This window comes from Caretta caretta, chromosome 2, assembly GCF_965140235.1.
Source record: "Caretta caretta isolate rCarCar2 chromosome 2, rCarCar1.hap1, whole genome shotgun sequence".
Taxonomy (NCBI): domain Eukaryota; kingdom Metazoa; phylum Chordata; order Testudines; family Cheloniidae; genus Caretta; species Caretta caretta.
This window is the reverse complement of record NC_134207.1, coordinates 182,458,797-182,471,669: the sequence shown is the minus strand read 5'-3', so window position 1 is coordinate 182,471,669 and position 12,873 is coordinate 182,458,797. Positions and strand designations below refer to the sequence as shown.

General features: G+C 41.7%; 1 protein-coding gene across 5 annotated transcripts; it reads left to right on the top strand.

The window, feature by feature from the left end:
* Positions 1-28: 28 nt before the first annotated feature.
* Positions 29-11,962, top strand: LOC125631798 (uncharacterized). Of its 5 annotated transcripts, XM_075125628.1 has the most exons (7): positions 29-140; positions 1,323-1,487; positions 2,958-3,113; positions 4,828-6,738; positions 8,778-8,903; positions 9,575-9,700; positions 11,640-11,962. In XM_075125628.1, the coding sequence occupies exons 3-7, from the start codon at positions 2,966-2,968 to the stop codon at positions 11,675-11,677; spliced, it is 2,349 nt and encodes a 782-aa protein (XP_074981729.1). In that variant the 5' UTR covers positions 29-140; positions 1,323-1,487; positions 2,958-2,965; the 3' UTR covers positions 11,678-11,962. The 5 variants fall into 5 exon arrangements, with proteins under 5 accessions (XP_074981729.1, XP_048694991.2, XP_074981731.1 ...); XM_048839034.2 differs by lacking the exon at positions 29-140 and having other exon boundaries at positions 183-1,487; XM_048839035.2 differs by lacking the exons at positions 29-140; positions 1,323-1,487 and adding an exon at positions 2,100-2,246.
* Positions 11,963-12,873: the final 911 nt, after the last annotated feature.

The window sequence follows — 12,873 nt, the reverse complement described above, 5'->3', positions numbered from 1 at the left end:
CCCCATCCCATCCCATCCCTTTCGCGCAGGCGCTGTTTCTCACGCGCGCCAGGCTGGGACCCAGGCGCGCAGCGCTACTGTTGACCTCCGGAAACCGACTGCTTTTGGGAGACTGGGCAGAAGCAGGGAGATGCGGGGAGGTCATTGCGGGGGTTGCTGGGGGGGAGGAGGTCACAAGAAGGGACTAGTGCGCCTGCGCTCAAATCAAACCGGCGGGCGGGGTAAGGCGGAGAGCGCCCCCTGCTGGCAAACAGCGCCCCCTGCAGCCTGTAGCAAGCGCGTGACGCCGAGGTTCGCTTCGATTCCCGCCCTCTGGCGGGGGCGCTCCCCGCCGGGCTCAGTCCCCATCCTCCAGCCCTGCCTGGGCGTTTGGCGGAGCCGTCTCCGCGCTGCTTCCTCCCCCGCTCCTCGCTTGTCTGGTGCGGGCACATGATGCCGCAGAGGGAAGGCGGGAACCTACAGGGGAGCGATAGCTGGGGTGTCCTGGAGAGAGGAGGCAAGGCACCTGCAGTGATGGCCCAAGGATGAAAAGATCATGAACTGGGCTTTAAAACCGGCCGATTTTTCAAAATAATAAATGTTCGGTGCTCTGTGTCTACCCTCTGGGGTTTGAGCCTTCAGGCTTCACATTTTCCAGCTTTCTTTTCTGCCCAGAGGGGGGTCAGCGATTTACTTTGGAAAACGAAATGGAAGCAGAGAGTCTCTTGCATGATCACATGGCTCCAGGAGTTGGGGCTTAAAAAATATCCTGAGACTTGTGATCAAAACAGCTGGAAACACTGGAACTAAGGGACAGAACAAGCCAATGGGAAGGTGTGAGGAGAGTGAAATCATCGTTCCTGCCCATACAAGAGCTCATTTCATGACTGGGGCCACTTTGGGGGAAACAGAGCTGACCACCATAGTGTGAGGAGACAAGTTAAAAAAAGTAGGGAGAAAGTTCCCTACTTAGATATAGGCTTTGTCTAGACTGGAACCTGAAAGGTAAAAGTTGTCATTCAGAGGTGTGAAACTTCTTACCCCTCTTCCCCCCCACCCCAACAACAAAAGTTTTGCCAACGAAAAGGGCCAGTGTGAACTGACAGGAGAGCAGTCCTGCCAACAAAGCTACCACTGCTCTTTGGGGGTGGCAGTTTTTTGTCAGCGGGAGAGCTCTCTCCTGCTGACAGACTGGCTACACTGTATGCCTTTTAGCGGCACAGCTGTGTCACCAAAAGGTGGGTAGTGTAGACATAGCCATAGAGACTCCAATTTATCCATATCTCTCCCTCCTCACATCATGCTTCTCTTTTTTCTCTCATTGTGCCTGCCAAAAATAATAGGAGCTCTGTGATTCACTGGTATGTCTCAATGAAGTGACAGTTAAAATTCCCACATTTTTAGAGACTTTGGATTTGGATCCCAATCATTTTTCTATCATTAATTTTCATACATTTCAAGTGTTGGAGTATATTTTGTTGGAGCAGACACACCTCTTGCTTAAGCAGGTAGGATGTGATTTTCAGGTGTCTAATTCCCTGTGTTGACATATAAAACCACTAGTCTCTTACTTTTGTTAGTATGAACAGTGACCAATAAAATCAACAAATAAAATTTGACACAAATGTTTTTTATGCTTTCTGAGGACTTTTTTTCACAAAAAGATTCTGTTTTGAACTACAACTTTAAGTTCAGGATTGATCATATTTTGTTTTTGCCTGTGATCTACATCAGTTAGTTCACAATTCTTATACATATTGAAAATAAAATGCATGGAGGTGTTTGCAGGATTTGGGTACTGTTACCTGGAGTCTTCTGCCTGTGGGTTGGAACACTTGCTGCTCTTCCTGCTCCCTCCATTGGCTACCACTCCCATTGATTGATGGAAAAGGTCCCTCGATCACTATTAAATGAGCCGCAGGTGGTGAAGGGAGTGGAAAGTGGTAGTTGTGTTCCATAAACAAGGTGAGGTGAAGGTGGGGTTAGTCTTTTGCTGGGCTGTAAGCAGCAGCATGGACCTTAGTTTTGTGAGGACTTTGGTGGGGGAGGAATAGCTCACCTTTGTAGGGCTTGCTTTCTTCAAAGTTCAAACTAGCTGTTTGAGTGTCTGGTCTTGAAGAGTGGGTGCAGTAAGAGTGCAGTAGGTTCATGGTGGCTAGTTAATCTGTGTTGAAACTGTGTTCTAGATGGAATCTGAAGAAAAGAGGACTCTGCCCTGAGTGCTTTTCTTTCTCCTGAGGAGTGAGCTGTGTACCAATCTGTAACAGGTTGTTGGTTCAACTTTTATTGTCATTTACTTTTACGAAGTCTTTAGCTCATCAAAATGTTTGCCTCACTTCATACCAGCTAGTGCCAATTGTCTTACTTTCTAACCCCTCTTTTACCAGTTGTAAGTTAATTGTGGACAGCAAGGTGCTTCTTGTGCAGGTTGTTTCAGAGGGATCTGGTGGTATATAATTTATAAGAAGGCTTAACTCTGCTCATCTAGAAACGAGAAAAATTCTGTTGTGGTTTTGTTTTGGCTTCTCTAGATTCCAGGGTCTTTTTTTTTAAGAGTGGATGAAGTGGGTTTTTTTGCTTTTGTTGTGTGTTGGGGGTGTTTGTTTTTTTTTTTTTTGGTTATATGCTCCTAAGTGGGGTGCATAAAGACTGTCTTGATTTTTGTCATTTGGCTTCCTAGTAAGACAAATGACAGCTGAGTGCCAAACTTCTTGGCTTGATAGAAAAATCAGGTTTCCTATCTCTAGATATTACTGTGGACTTTGTATCTTTGCCCCTAATGGGGGCAGAAATGAAGGCAAGTAGAAAATTTTCAAGATGGAGTTGCACGGGTGTAGGAGAATATTTTATTTTTTTTAATTTGGACACTTTAGTCTGTTCATCCCTGCAATACTGTGACTTGTTTAGAAGTGTGGGATCTGACATGTCCCTTGGCACTTTTTTAAAGTGGCAAATCCTGATCACTCTTTGTCTTTCAGCTTAAAAAATGAACACTGCTCCAGCTTCAGAAAATGGACCATATTCCACAAACCACACAAGACCCTTTTTTTATGCGCAGCCAACAGCACAACAACCTTTCCCAAATCCATGGTACCTCAGTCATGTATATAATCCATACTGCGTACCTGCCCCAGGTAAGGCAAAATAGAGCCATCTGAGGAAAATATGCTTTTAAAATTACTACCCGAGTGAAGGAAATGCAAATTTTATATTAAAGCACTTTTCATCTGTTGTGTAACTTTTGTATTTCCCCTAATATCATGGAGGCTAGAATTAGTGTATAAACTAAAGGCATCTCTCTTAAAATGTGCTCTCCTTGTCTGTTTGTTCAGCTATATTGTAAACTGGTTTTTGATGTCTGTATCATGAGTGGGACAACACCAAATGAACTGGACAAGAAGAGTAAGTTTCCTAGGAAGAGTCTGGTAAACAGAAGCAGGCAGCTTCAGCAATTGACAACAATAGGAAAGCCCTTTTATAATGGGGATCACTACTATATCATTTGTCTATGAAGAATGTTGTGTAAAATCAGTTTGGCTAACTTAAGTCAAGGCAAAAACTTTGACATAACTCAGAGCTGAACTTGTAAGATAGTCCTGGTTTTGAAACCTTAATGGATATTGAATGAGTACCCTTCTGTGGTAAGTGCCTGTTCTTATTTACAGTTTGTGGAGAATGGGCGTTGATGAACAGACTGACTTGCCCGAGGTCCTACAGGAAGAGTGTGGCAGAGCTGAAATAGAAACTGTCAGTCAACTTCCAGTCTCCAACCAGTTTCATGTTTGGGACACTTCTCTCACTGTGGGGCCTGTTAAAAGGTTCCATGCCAAAGCCTGCATTGTCAGGGATTTTAAGTGGAGGAAAATGTCACTTGAGCATTGTCTGGGAGTGTCTACTAAGATTTTTAGCTTAAAAACTAAACTACTGCTTTGACATCCTATCAGAAGTATGACCTCATAATGCACATTCTCCCTAATAGGCACAGGGACTACTGTTGTGGGATATTGACTGCTTGCTATTGGGACAACTTAGGGCTCAAGAGAAACTGCAAATGCTTCATTGAATTGTACAGCACAATCCTCCAAAAGTCCATTGCTTTAAGCTAATGAAAAATGGGGGGACTATATGGAGGCTTCTAAAAACTGAGTGGGATTTTTTTAAATATCCTGTGTACTGTAATAGCAGGGCAAAGGGAGAGTTGAGAATGTTATGCCTGAAGCTTAGCTTCACTTGCCTTGTGCATTTAGTTATTTCAGTCTTGTTTCTAGTAATTAAGTATAAATCTGACTCCATAAGAGGCTTTCAGTAGCTGTTTTTATTAGTATTGATGGCTTTCTGATTAGTCTTGGCTAATATGAGACTGCATAGTTTCAAATAGAAACTTCTAGTGAAGATCAGATCTTATTAAAGTGCTCATAACATACTTTAAGAGTACATACTATTGCCCAATAAGTGCTTAGCAATGCACCTATTAATTACATTTCTAACTGTAGTTAGAGATGTTCTTAAAAGGCATTCAATAGACAATAACTTAATAGATAAAAGCTCCAGCAGTTTGGATGGAAAATTTAAATCTTATGCTTCAGGAATTAGGAAGAAATGTAACCTATATGCATATTACCCTGTAATTGCAACTTATGGAGTTCTTGCACTCTCCTCTTAAGTATTTGGTACTAGACAATGTTGGAGGTGGGATATTTGACTAGATAGCCCACTGATCTGAGCTAGCATGGCAGTTCCTATGTACCTAATGAATTCGGATGACTTTCAGCTTTTATTTCAGAAGATAGTGCTGTTTATGTAGACAAATGCATCTCTCTCTCCTTTTTCCCTCTTTAATATTTGTAGGTTTCAGAAGTGGAAATCCATATTTTCCATTTTATTCTGTTGCACTACATGAGTACCCTGGATATCTTGTTCCACAACATCCCATGCACACAAGAGTTAACAGAAGACCTTATTTTAATGTTCCCCCACCCTCTCCTCTGTTTTATCATGCAACAAGGTTTAGACATTATAGTGGCCCTGGGAAAAAAACAGTGACCAAAGAAACACAGACTGATCCTAGACAGCCTGAAAACAAACCAAAAAAGCATCAGGATCTCCGTACAGAAACGAAAGGCTGTGAAGCAGGAAATATGGCCTGTGTTTCTTCTGGTAAGAGTACAGAAACTGAAAGTACTTCAGTGAAACAAGATTCATCTGGATCTTCTCTTGTGCCAGAAAGAGACCTTCAAAATAAGGGGTCTTCCAGCTCTTCACAGTATAGAAACATTCCTTCAGGAAGCTATGCTTTTGAGAAAGAAGAGGTCAGAATAGAGTATGGAAATGGCTCTCCTGCAATTCAGCTATGGAAGTCCTTTAAGGAAACTATTCCTCTGTATGATGTGGCAAGTGGTAAACCAGTCCCAGAGAATATTGTGCAACGTGACTTGTTTTCTGTTAGCTCTTGTGAAGGGGTAATATATAGTCCTCATGAAGGGGAGGAATTGGTGTCATGCACTTCTTATTCAGATGAACGAAAAACTGCTCTCTCTTTGAAGCAGAGTGGTGACGATGGGCAGGAAAAAGAGGTCCAAAATAATGAAGTAAAACTAGAAGCAGAAAAGCAGGAAAATACAAGCCAAAGGGTAAAATCTTCTCTAAATGAAGCCAGGGCAGTGCAAATTGCTGAGCTGGCCAGAACTGTTTGTAACGATCAGCTAGTGGCAAGGCAGGACACACTTTTTAAAAAATCTAGTATGAAAAGATCTGCTTCAAAAACTTCTGAAGAGGAGTCCAACCTTGTTCAGCAAACAGGATTATTTCCATCTAGTACAGAAATAACACATGACTCAAGTCCACCGCAGAAAAAGCTAAATCAGAGCCACAGTTCAACCAATGTAACGGATAAAAGCTTATGGTGTGAAGAATCCATGGAGAAGTATGTTCCTTCTAACAACTGGCTAGCTTGCGTGGATGACATGGACACTAACTACAACTATAATATTTGTTTGCCACAAAGGAATCGTCAAAGTGTACTCAGTTTGTCTTCTGATGAAATGTCTTCTAAAGATGAAGGATCATCAACTGATGATGATGTACCAGTGTCTTATTTTGTCCCTGACTATGTGCTTCAGAAGAGCATGTACGCTTTCCAAAAAAGTACAGAGGGCTCAGAGAAAGAGAAAATTAAAAGTGGTGGCTCCCTTAATGAAGATGAAGTGGTAGGAAGGGAGCAGACCAATATTGTCAATAGCCAGAACTTCAAAAGCTGTTCAGAAGTGAAGATTAAAAAGATGGCCAGCAAAGGTAGAAAGATTGGGGTCCTCCCTAGATCTTCTGGTCAGAAGAAAATCTACTCCCTAAAGAAAAAAGCTGCTAAGAGTTTGTCTCTGTCAGAGGCTGAAGACTCTGAAGAATACTTTGTGGCAGAGGAAGAGGGTGACAGTGAGGATGAAGTTGAATATTTCGTTCAAGAAGCCACTCCATATGGACCCTTGATCCCTGATAAAGGCAGTTTCTATAGACAGATTGGACAGAGGGTGCTTTGGAAACCACCTAAAAATGCCATACCAGCTCACTTGATTAGCTGGCCTGCTCGGGAGAAAATAAAAACTAAGAGTGGGTTCTGTGAAAGCACTGGTCTGGCTTATAAATCAGGTGAGAAGGATCAGGATGAGGTTGCGTACAGTGATTACGGGTACTATGGAAAAAAGAGGCTTACAGCAAAACAAAAGGGATCTGAGCATCCGAGAACTTCACAGAGGTCTTCAAGAGGTGAGTTAATATGACTGGGATAAAAGTGCTGTGGGATCATAATTCAGAATACTTTGCAGCATGTGTTAACGCTCTAATTCTAAGTGCTAGCTGTATCCCTAAAACTGTGAAGGCTAAGAAAGAGAAAATGCTGTCGCTTTCCTAAGTGACTCTTAGAGAATTGTAGCACTTCTGGCCTTTAAAGAACTATAGTGAACCTACTAAAACAAAAGAAAGTATTTTTTTTTCCACACAATGCAGTCTGTGGAACTCTTTGCCAGAGGATGTTCTGAAGGCCAAAACTATAACAGGGTTAAAAAAGAACTAGATAAGTTCATGGAGGATAGGTCCATCAATGGGTATTAGCCAGGATGGGCAGGGATGTTGTCCCTAGCCCAGTTGTGGGCAACCTGCAGCCCACAGGCTGCACTCGCCCCCTCAGGGTAATCCACTGGCAGGCTGCCCACAGCTCCCAGTGGCCGCAGTTCACCGTTTCCTGCCAATGGGAGCTGTGGGCAGCCATACAAATGTAAACCAACTCTCTGGCAGCCCACCAGCAGATTACCCTGACGGGGCTGTGTGTGGACGGCAGGTTGCCCACCACTGCCCTAGCCTCTGTTTGCCAGAAGCTGGGAATAGGCGACGGGATGGATCATTTGATGATTACCTGTTATGTTCATTCCCTCTGGGCCCTGGCATTGGCTACTGTCAGAAGACCGGATACTGGGCTAGATGGACCTTTGGTCTCGCGCAGTGGAGCCACTCTTACGTTCTTATGTACTATTTTTGCCTTGTGCATAGCCAGCAAACTTTTGGCTAAGGCTAAATTTGAAATCTTTAATATTACTAGACAGAGTAGAACTTTTTTTTTACACCCCAGGTTGAGCTTCAAGTGATGTCAGCTAGTAAACACATAACACTGGCTTGATCCCCATTTAATCTTTTTGACTTGGATAATATACTTGTTAAATAAACAAACAAGTTAAGTTTATTGAAAGACATTCTTGTTTACCACTGTCAAATGGCATCTTGGAAATATAATCTCTTAAATTTGTGTAAACACTGGCTACCATACCATTCCTCCATGTTGCAAAATGGGCTTAGCTACGGTGGGGGAACTTTCTTATAAATTGATGACACAAGTGGATATAAACATGTTTCCTGTATCTATAGTAGGGGAGTAGAGGCCACTCAAATCCATGTGCTCCCCCTCAGATTTGGCCCAACTGTTCCTCTGTAATGACTACAGTTGAGAGGTGGAGAATGGCCAGGACAGATTTGAGTGAGTGGTGGTGTAGTCTGGCGCACACCGGTTTATAATGCAACTCAGGTTTGGCTCAGCCACCCCTCTGTTATGACAGAGAGGTGTCTGGGCCAAGTCTGCTGCCCTCAGCAGTTGCTTAGCTTGCTTAAAACTAGAGGAACGTCTGCAGGAGAACCAAAATATTGACACTTCAACAAGTTAGATTAAAAAGGAAGCAGTAGTTTATCTGAACATCACTAAATAGTTCTAGTACACTTCTAAAAACCTAATTTAAAGTTTTGCTAAACTCCTCTTGGCCTGGGAGAGAATATTTCCTTTAGCTAGAAACAAAGACAAAGTCAGCTTCAGATAACTGAGCTCCTGTGACTAGCTAGTGATCAGTCTATTAATTACAGTAATTCTGTTCTTGCTTTTTTCAAAAGCATGTCCATAAATGGCCATGATGTACTAGTATAATCAAGCAGTAACTGGTTCCATGTGAGGTTTTGCAGCTCTTTCACAATATCTATCAAATTTGGTAATACGCAAAGGTACAATATGATAAACATGCATATTGAGTCTAATGAACAACATTTTAAAACAACATAAACTGCTGCCCAGCTATCAGTGATTGGTATCCATATAAATATTAGATTAAATTTTTTTTAAAAAAAAAGCATCTTCAAATACTGGCTTCAGTGAACTACACATTTTGCCTCTGTATTGTAGGTCAACTGTAAAGTCAGTATGGTAATGTTGCTTATAGTAGATGCTTATTGATATTATTCAAATGTTTTACTATGTTGGTTTTAATTAGTAAGGTTACTAAAGGAAAACGGGGCGATGACAGCTGATGAGTACTGGATTAGAAGTGGCGCTAAACCCAAATTTGCCAGCCTGATTCATGGTAGCCTATCACCCCCAACCAAAAGCAAACAACAAGGTACAGCTGATTTCTTGTCACATCTCAGATCCTCTTCCCTTAAATATTCAAATAAACTGTTTTCAGCAGAATACTTTGCTATTTGGGTGGGATCTTTAACTATTGCTTTGAAGGAAATACATGTTTGTTTGTGTTCTTGCCACTCTGTGATGTGGCTCAGATAATCTATAAATCTGGCTGCTCTGAAGGAGGAGGAGTCTGCATATAGAGAGAGTTGGGGTGGTTGTAGTGGACAAAACTTTTTTTCATTTTAAAGCTACAGCAGTATATCTTAATGTGGCAAGAAATGATGCCTTGTATCAGTGCAGACTTTACTAGGACAATGTATTGCTACATAGTTAGATACTCTATAAACCCTGTCCTAACTAGACGCAACTCTTCTGTGGACCCTCAGCAGCAGTTTATTACTCTCTTGTCAGGTGAACTTTACAGCTAAACCTCATGTTAGTCTATGCAGAGAGAATGCTTTTAGAGAATGTTGGCTATAGCTGTTGATCCACGCTAATTGTATAGTGTGGCAGAAGAGTGTGTAGAGAAGAGAGAGAATCCTTGCTTCAGTAAAGAGAGTAAAAGTTATTAAATACTATGAACTTAAGTGAACCTGTTTTAAGTGAAAATTAAATATTTTGAATTGCTTGAAAAAGTAATGCTACTTTTATTTGGTCATTCAGGTAATCTGTTTTTGGATAAACCAAAAAGGAAAAAGATAGGCAAACCCCCTTACAAACGTAGAGATACAAGATGTGAGGCAGAAGACATTCAAGTGTGGGAAATGCCTAAACCCAGTGCACGCAAAGGTTAGCATACTATTACATGCCATAAACACTAGATGTGTTCTAGCAGTAACTCTAAGCTTACTGGTGTGGTAGTTTTTTTGGTTTTGTTCTCCCCTCCCCCTCTTGGATTACAGTAACTCCTCACTTAATGTCCTCCTGCTTAATGTTGTTTCAAAGTTATGTCGCTGCTCAATTAGGGAACATGCTCGTTTTAAAGTTGTGCGATGCTCCCTTATAACATCATTTGGCTGCCTGCTCTGTCCCTGGCTGGTAAGATTTTGTGGAAGAACAGCTACTTCATAAGGAAGCATTGCACAGGTTCCTCTTAGCCGCTGCCGCCCCCTCCCTCATAGTGCTTCCCCCACCACCAAACAACTGCTTGGCAGCACTTAGGACTTTGGTGCGGGAGGGAAGGAGCAGGGATGCAGCATGCTCCTGAGTGGAGGTGGGAAGAGTTGGGTCTGGAGCATGCTCTCTCCTCTCCTCTCCTCTCCCCCTCCCCCCCCCCCGGGAAAGTCAGTGCCTGTTCTTCTCTGGGTAAGCCGCTGCTGCGAAGGTGCTTCCTAGTGTTTTTGCCTGCAGCAGGCTGTGCCTATGTGGGGTAAGCCAGGGCACTTCCCAACTATAGTACAGTACTGTACAGTATACAGTGCCTTTTGTCTGCCCCCAAAAAAGTTCCTTGGAACCTAACACCCCACATTTACATTAAATCTTATGGGAAAATTGATTAGCTTAACATCGTTTCACTTAAACTTGCATTTTTCAGGAACATAACTACAAGTGAGGAGTTACTGTATCTACATTCAAATCTTGAGGACCTTTTTAGATACTCCTTTACACACATTCCTTGGTCATAAAAAAACCTTTTTGACCCCATCACTCTCTACTACAGAGTATCTTTCCCTCCTTAACTAGAGGCTTCCAAATTTTTATTTTAAAAAACAATGGTTGGCATTTCATAGCACACTAATGGTACTATAGCTGCGTGTGGTTGGTTTTTTTGTTTTGTTTTTTTAAAAATCCAAAGCTCTGGAGCAGGGCCTCTTATTGTTAAGACAAAATAGAGAGGTAACAAACTCAAGTGATGATTAAGTTGGCATATGTCTTAATTCCAAGGTCTTTAGTTTAACACTAATGTTCTTATGTTACTTTATGAAAGCATTGTGAGTTAAGAGTAGAGGTCCATGGTTATTGGAAGCTAGCTCAAAGATGTGAAGCTCTCCTATGGGACACTTGGTCGGGGAGAGCATAGTTGCCTGACCTAGTGGAGGAAGAAGACTGTTCATGTGCAGGGAATAGCATGAAGGAAAAAAACTCTCCCACCTGAAACTGGTTTTCCACAATAAAGCCTCCTGATGTGAACAGTATAAACCAATGGAGTATTTGAATCTGCATACAGCCTGAAACTCTAGCTCAAAGGTGTAAGTGCTCGACTAATCCAAATCAGTGTGGTCCCAAAGCCTAACCATGAGTTAAGATGTGCACCGTGATATTTCACTCCTGATCTTTTTAGGAGGAGCATTCTCTGTCAATTTGCATGTTCCAAACTGCCTCCTGTATTTCCCTGCTACATGTTTCCAGCCTGCTGCCTTCAGTTTCTGCAATGCATTTATGTATTCCTGATCATCCTGCACCAAGATTAAGGCACAAAATAAGAAAACTTAATATCAAACCAGTAATGCAAGGAATTTTATATTAACTGATTATTTTAAAGATAGTTTGCTGAATATTTAACCAATTTCCAATCTTCTGTACTAGTGCTATGCAATCCAGGATCTGTGCTGCAGAACCTAGGTCTGCAGAGCTGGTGGGACTTCAGTATGTCTCAAACTCCTAGTTTACTACCTGCAATAGTATACCTCACTTGCTAGTTGCCTATTTTTAAAGGAAGACTTTACAACAAGCATCCATGAAGGGAAAGTGCATATGTTACAAACAATCTCTCAATTCTTTTTTTTAGGGTGTGGATCAAAGAGGTCTCTCTACAAAAGAAGATAATCTGACTATTACAAATGAAGGGGGGAAATATGATTATTGTTACAAATGCTGGGGGAAGAACACAAACATACTGAGGTTGCATGTCTCAATCTTTCAAATGAGTCCATCAGTAGCTTTTTTTTTTGTATAAATCTTTCTAAGCTACTATGCACAGTTAAAGGGCAAGATGTAACACGGTAAAGAGTTGAAGTACACTATATTAAATAAAAGGAACACTTGAAATAAAGCACTCTAAAGTGTACATAAGCACACTTGCTTAAAAGCAATAAAGCTAACAGAATTGCACTGATGTATGGGTTTTCTTTCCTGAATACTGAAGTAAAACCTTAAGGTAGGGATGGATTGTCTGTACTGGTAAGCAACTGCACTTACCTGCCTACCTTCCTACCATATTGTTCTAAACTCTGTGCTAACTGCAAAGCTTGTTTTTGTAACCCTAAATTCAATGCTGCTTTTCAGAAGTCAGGACTTCAGGTAATGAAATTTCTCTTTCTTCAGAGAATAGAACAGAGGGGATGATTGTCAGTGTTCTTTCAGGAGTACAGCCATGACTTTCCCTGAGGTCCTCTCTTCTGTAGGAAAACTAGATGAAGGATTAATCTTCAGAGGAGAATACTAATGACAAAACAACTCTTCAGAATTCCTGAACCAAAGAATTTTAATATACAGTAAATAATTCCATATCCCTTGGCTGCTTTATGTAATGATAACCTGGCAGATGTGGAGACTGTAGTGCTCTAACAGTTAAGTGATCCCCAGCACTCTGGTTTTAAGCAACTTCTTCAGCTGTCTTAGCATATCCACTGCTGCAGTTATCTGTCTCATATGTCCACTACATTTAATGCTGAATTTGGGTACACCTGACCTGGCCTAATACCACTTTACCTCTTAAATTCTCTTAGAATCATAGAATATAAGGGTTGGAAGGGACCCCAGAAGGTCATCTAGTCCAACCCCCTGCTCAAAGCAGGACCAATTCCCAGTTAAATCATCCCAGCCAGGGCTTTGTCAAGCCTGACCTTAAAAACCTCTAAGGAAGGAGATTCTACCACCTCCCTAGGTAACGCATTCCAGTGTTTCACCACCCTCATAGTGAAAAAGTTTTTCCTAATATCCAATCTAAACCTCCCCCACTGCAGCTTGAGACCATTACTCCTCGTTCTGTCATCTGATACCATTGAGAACAGTCTAGAGCC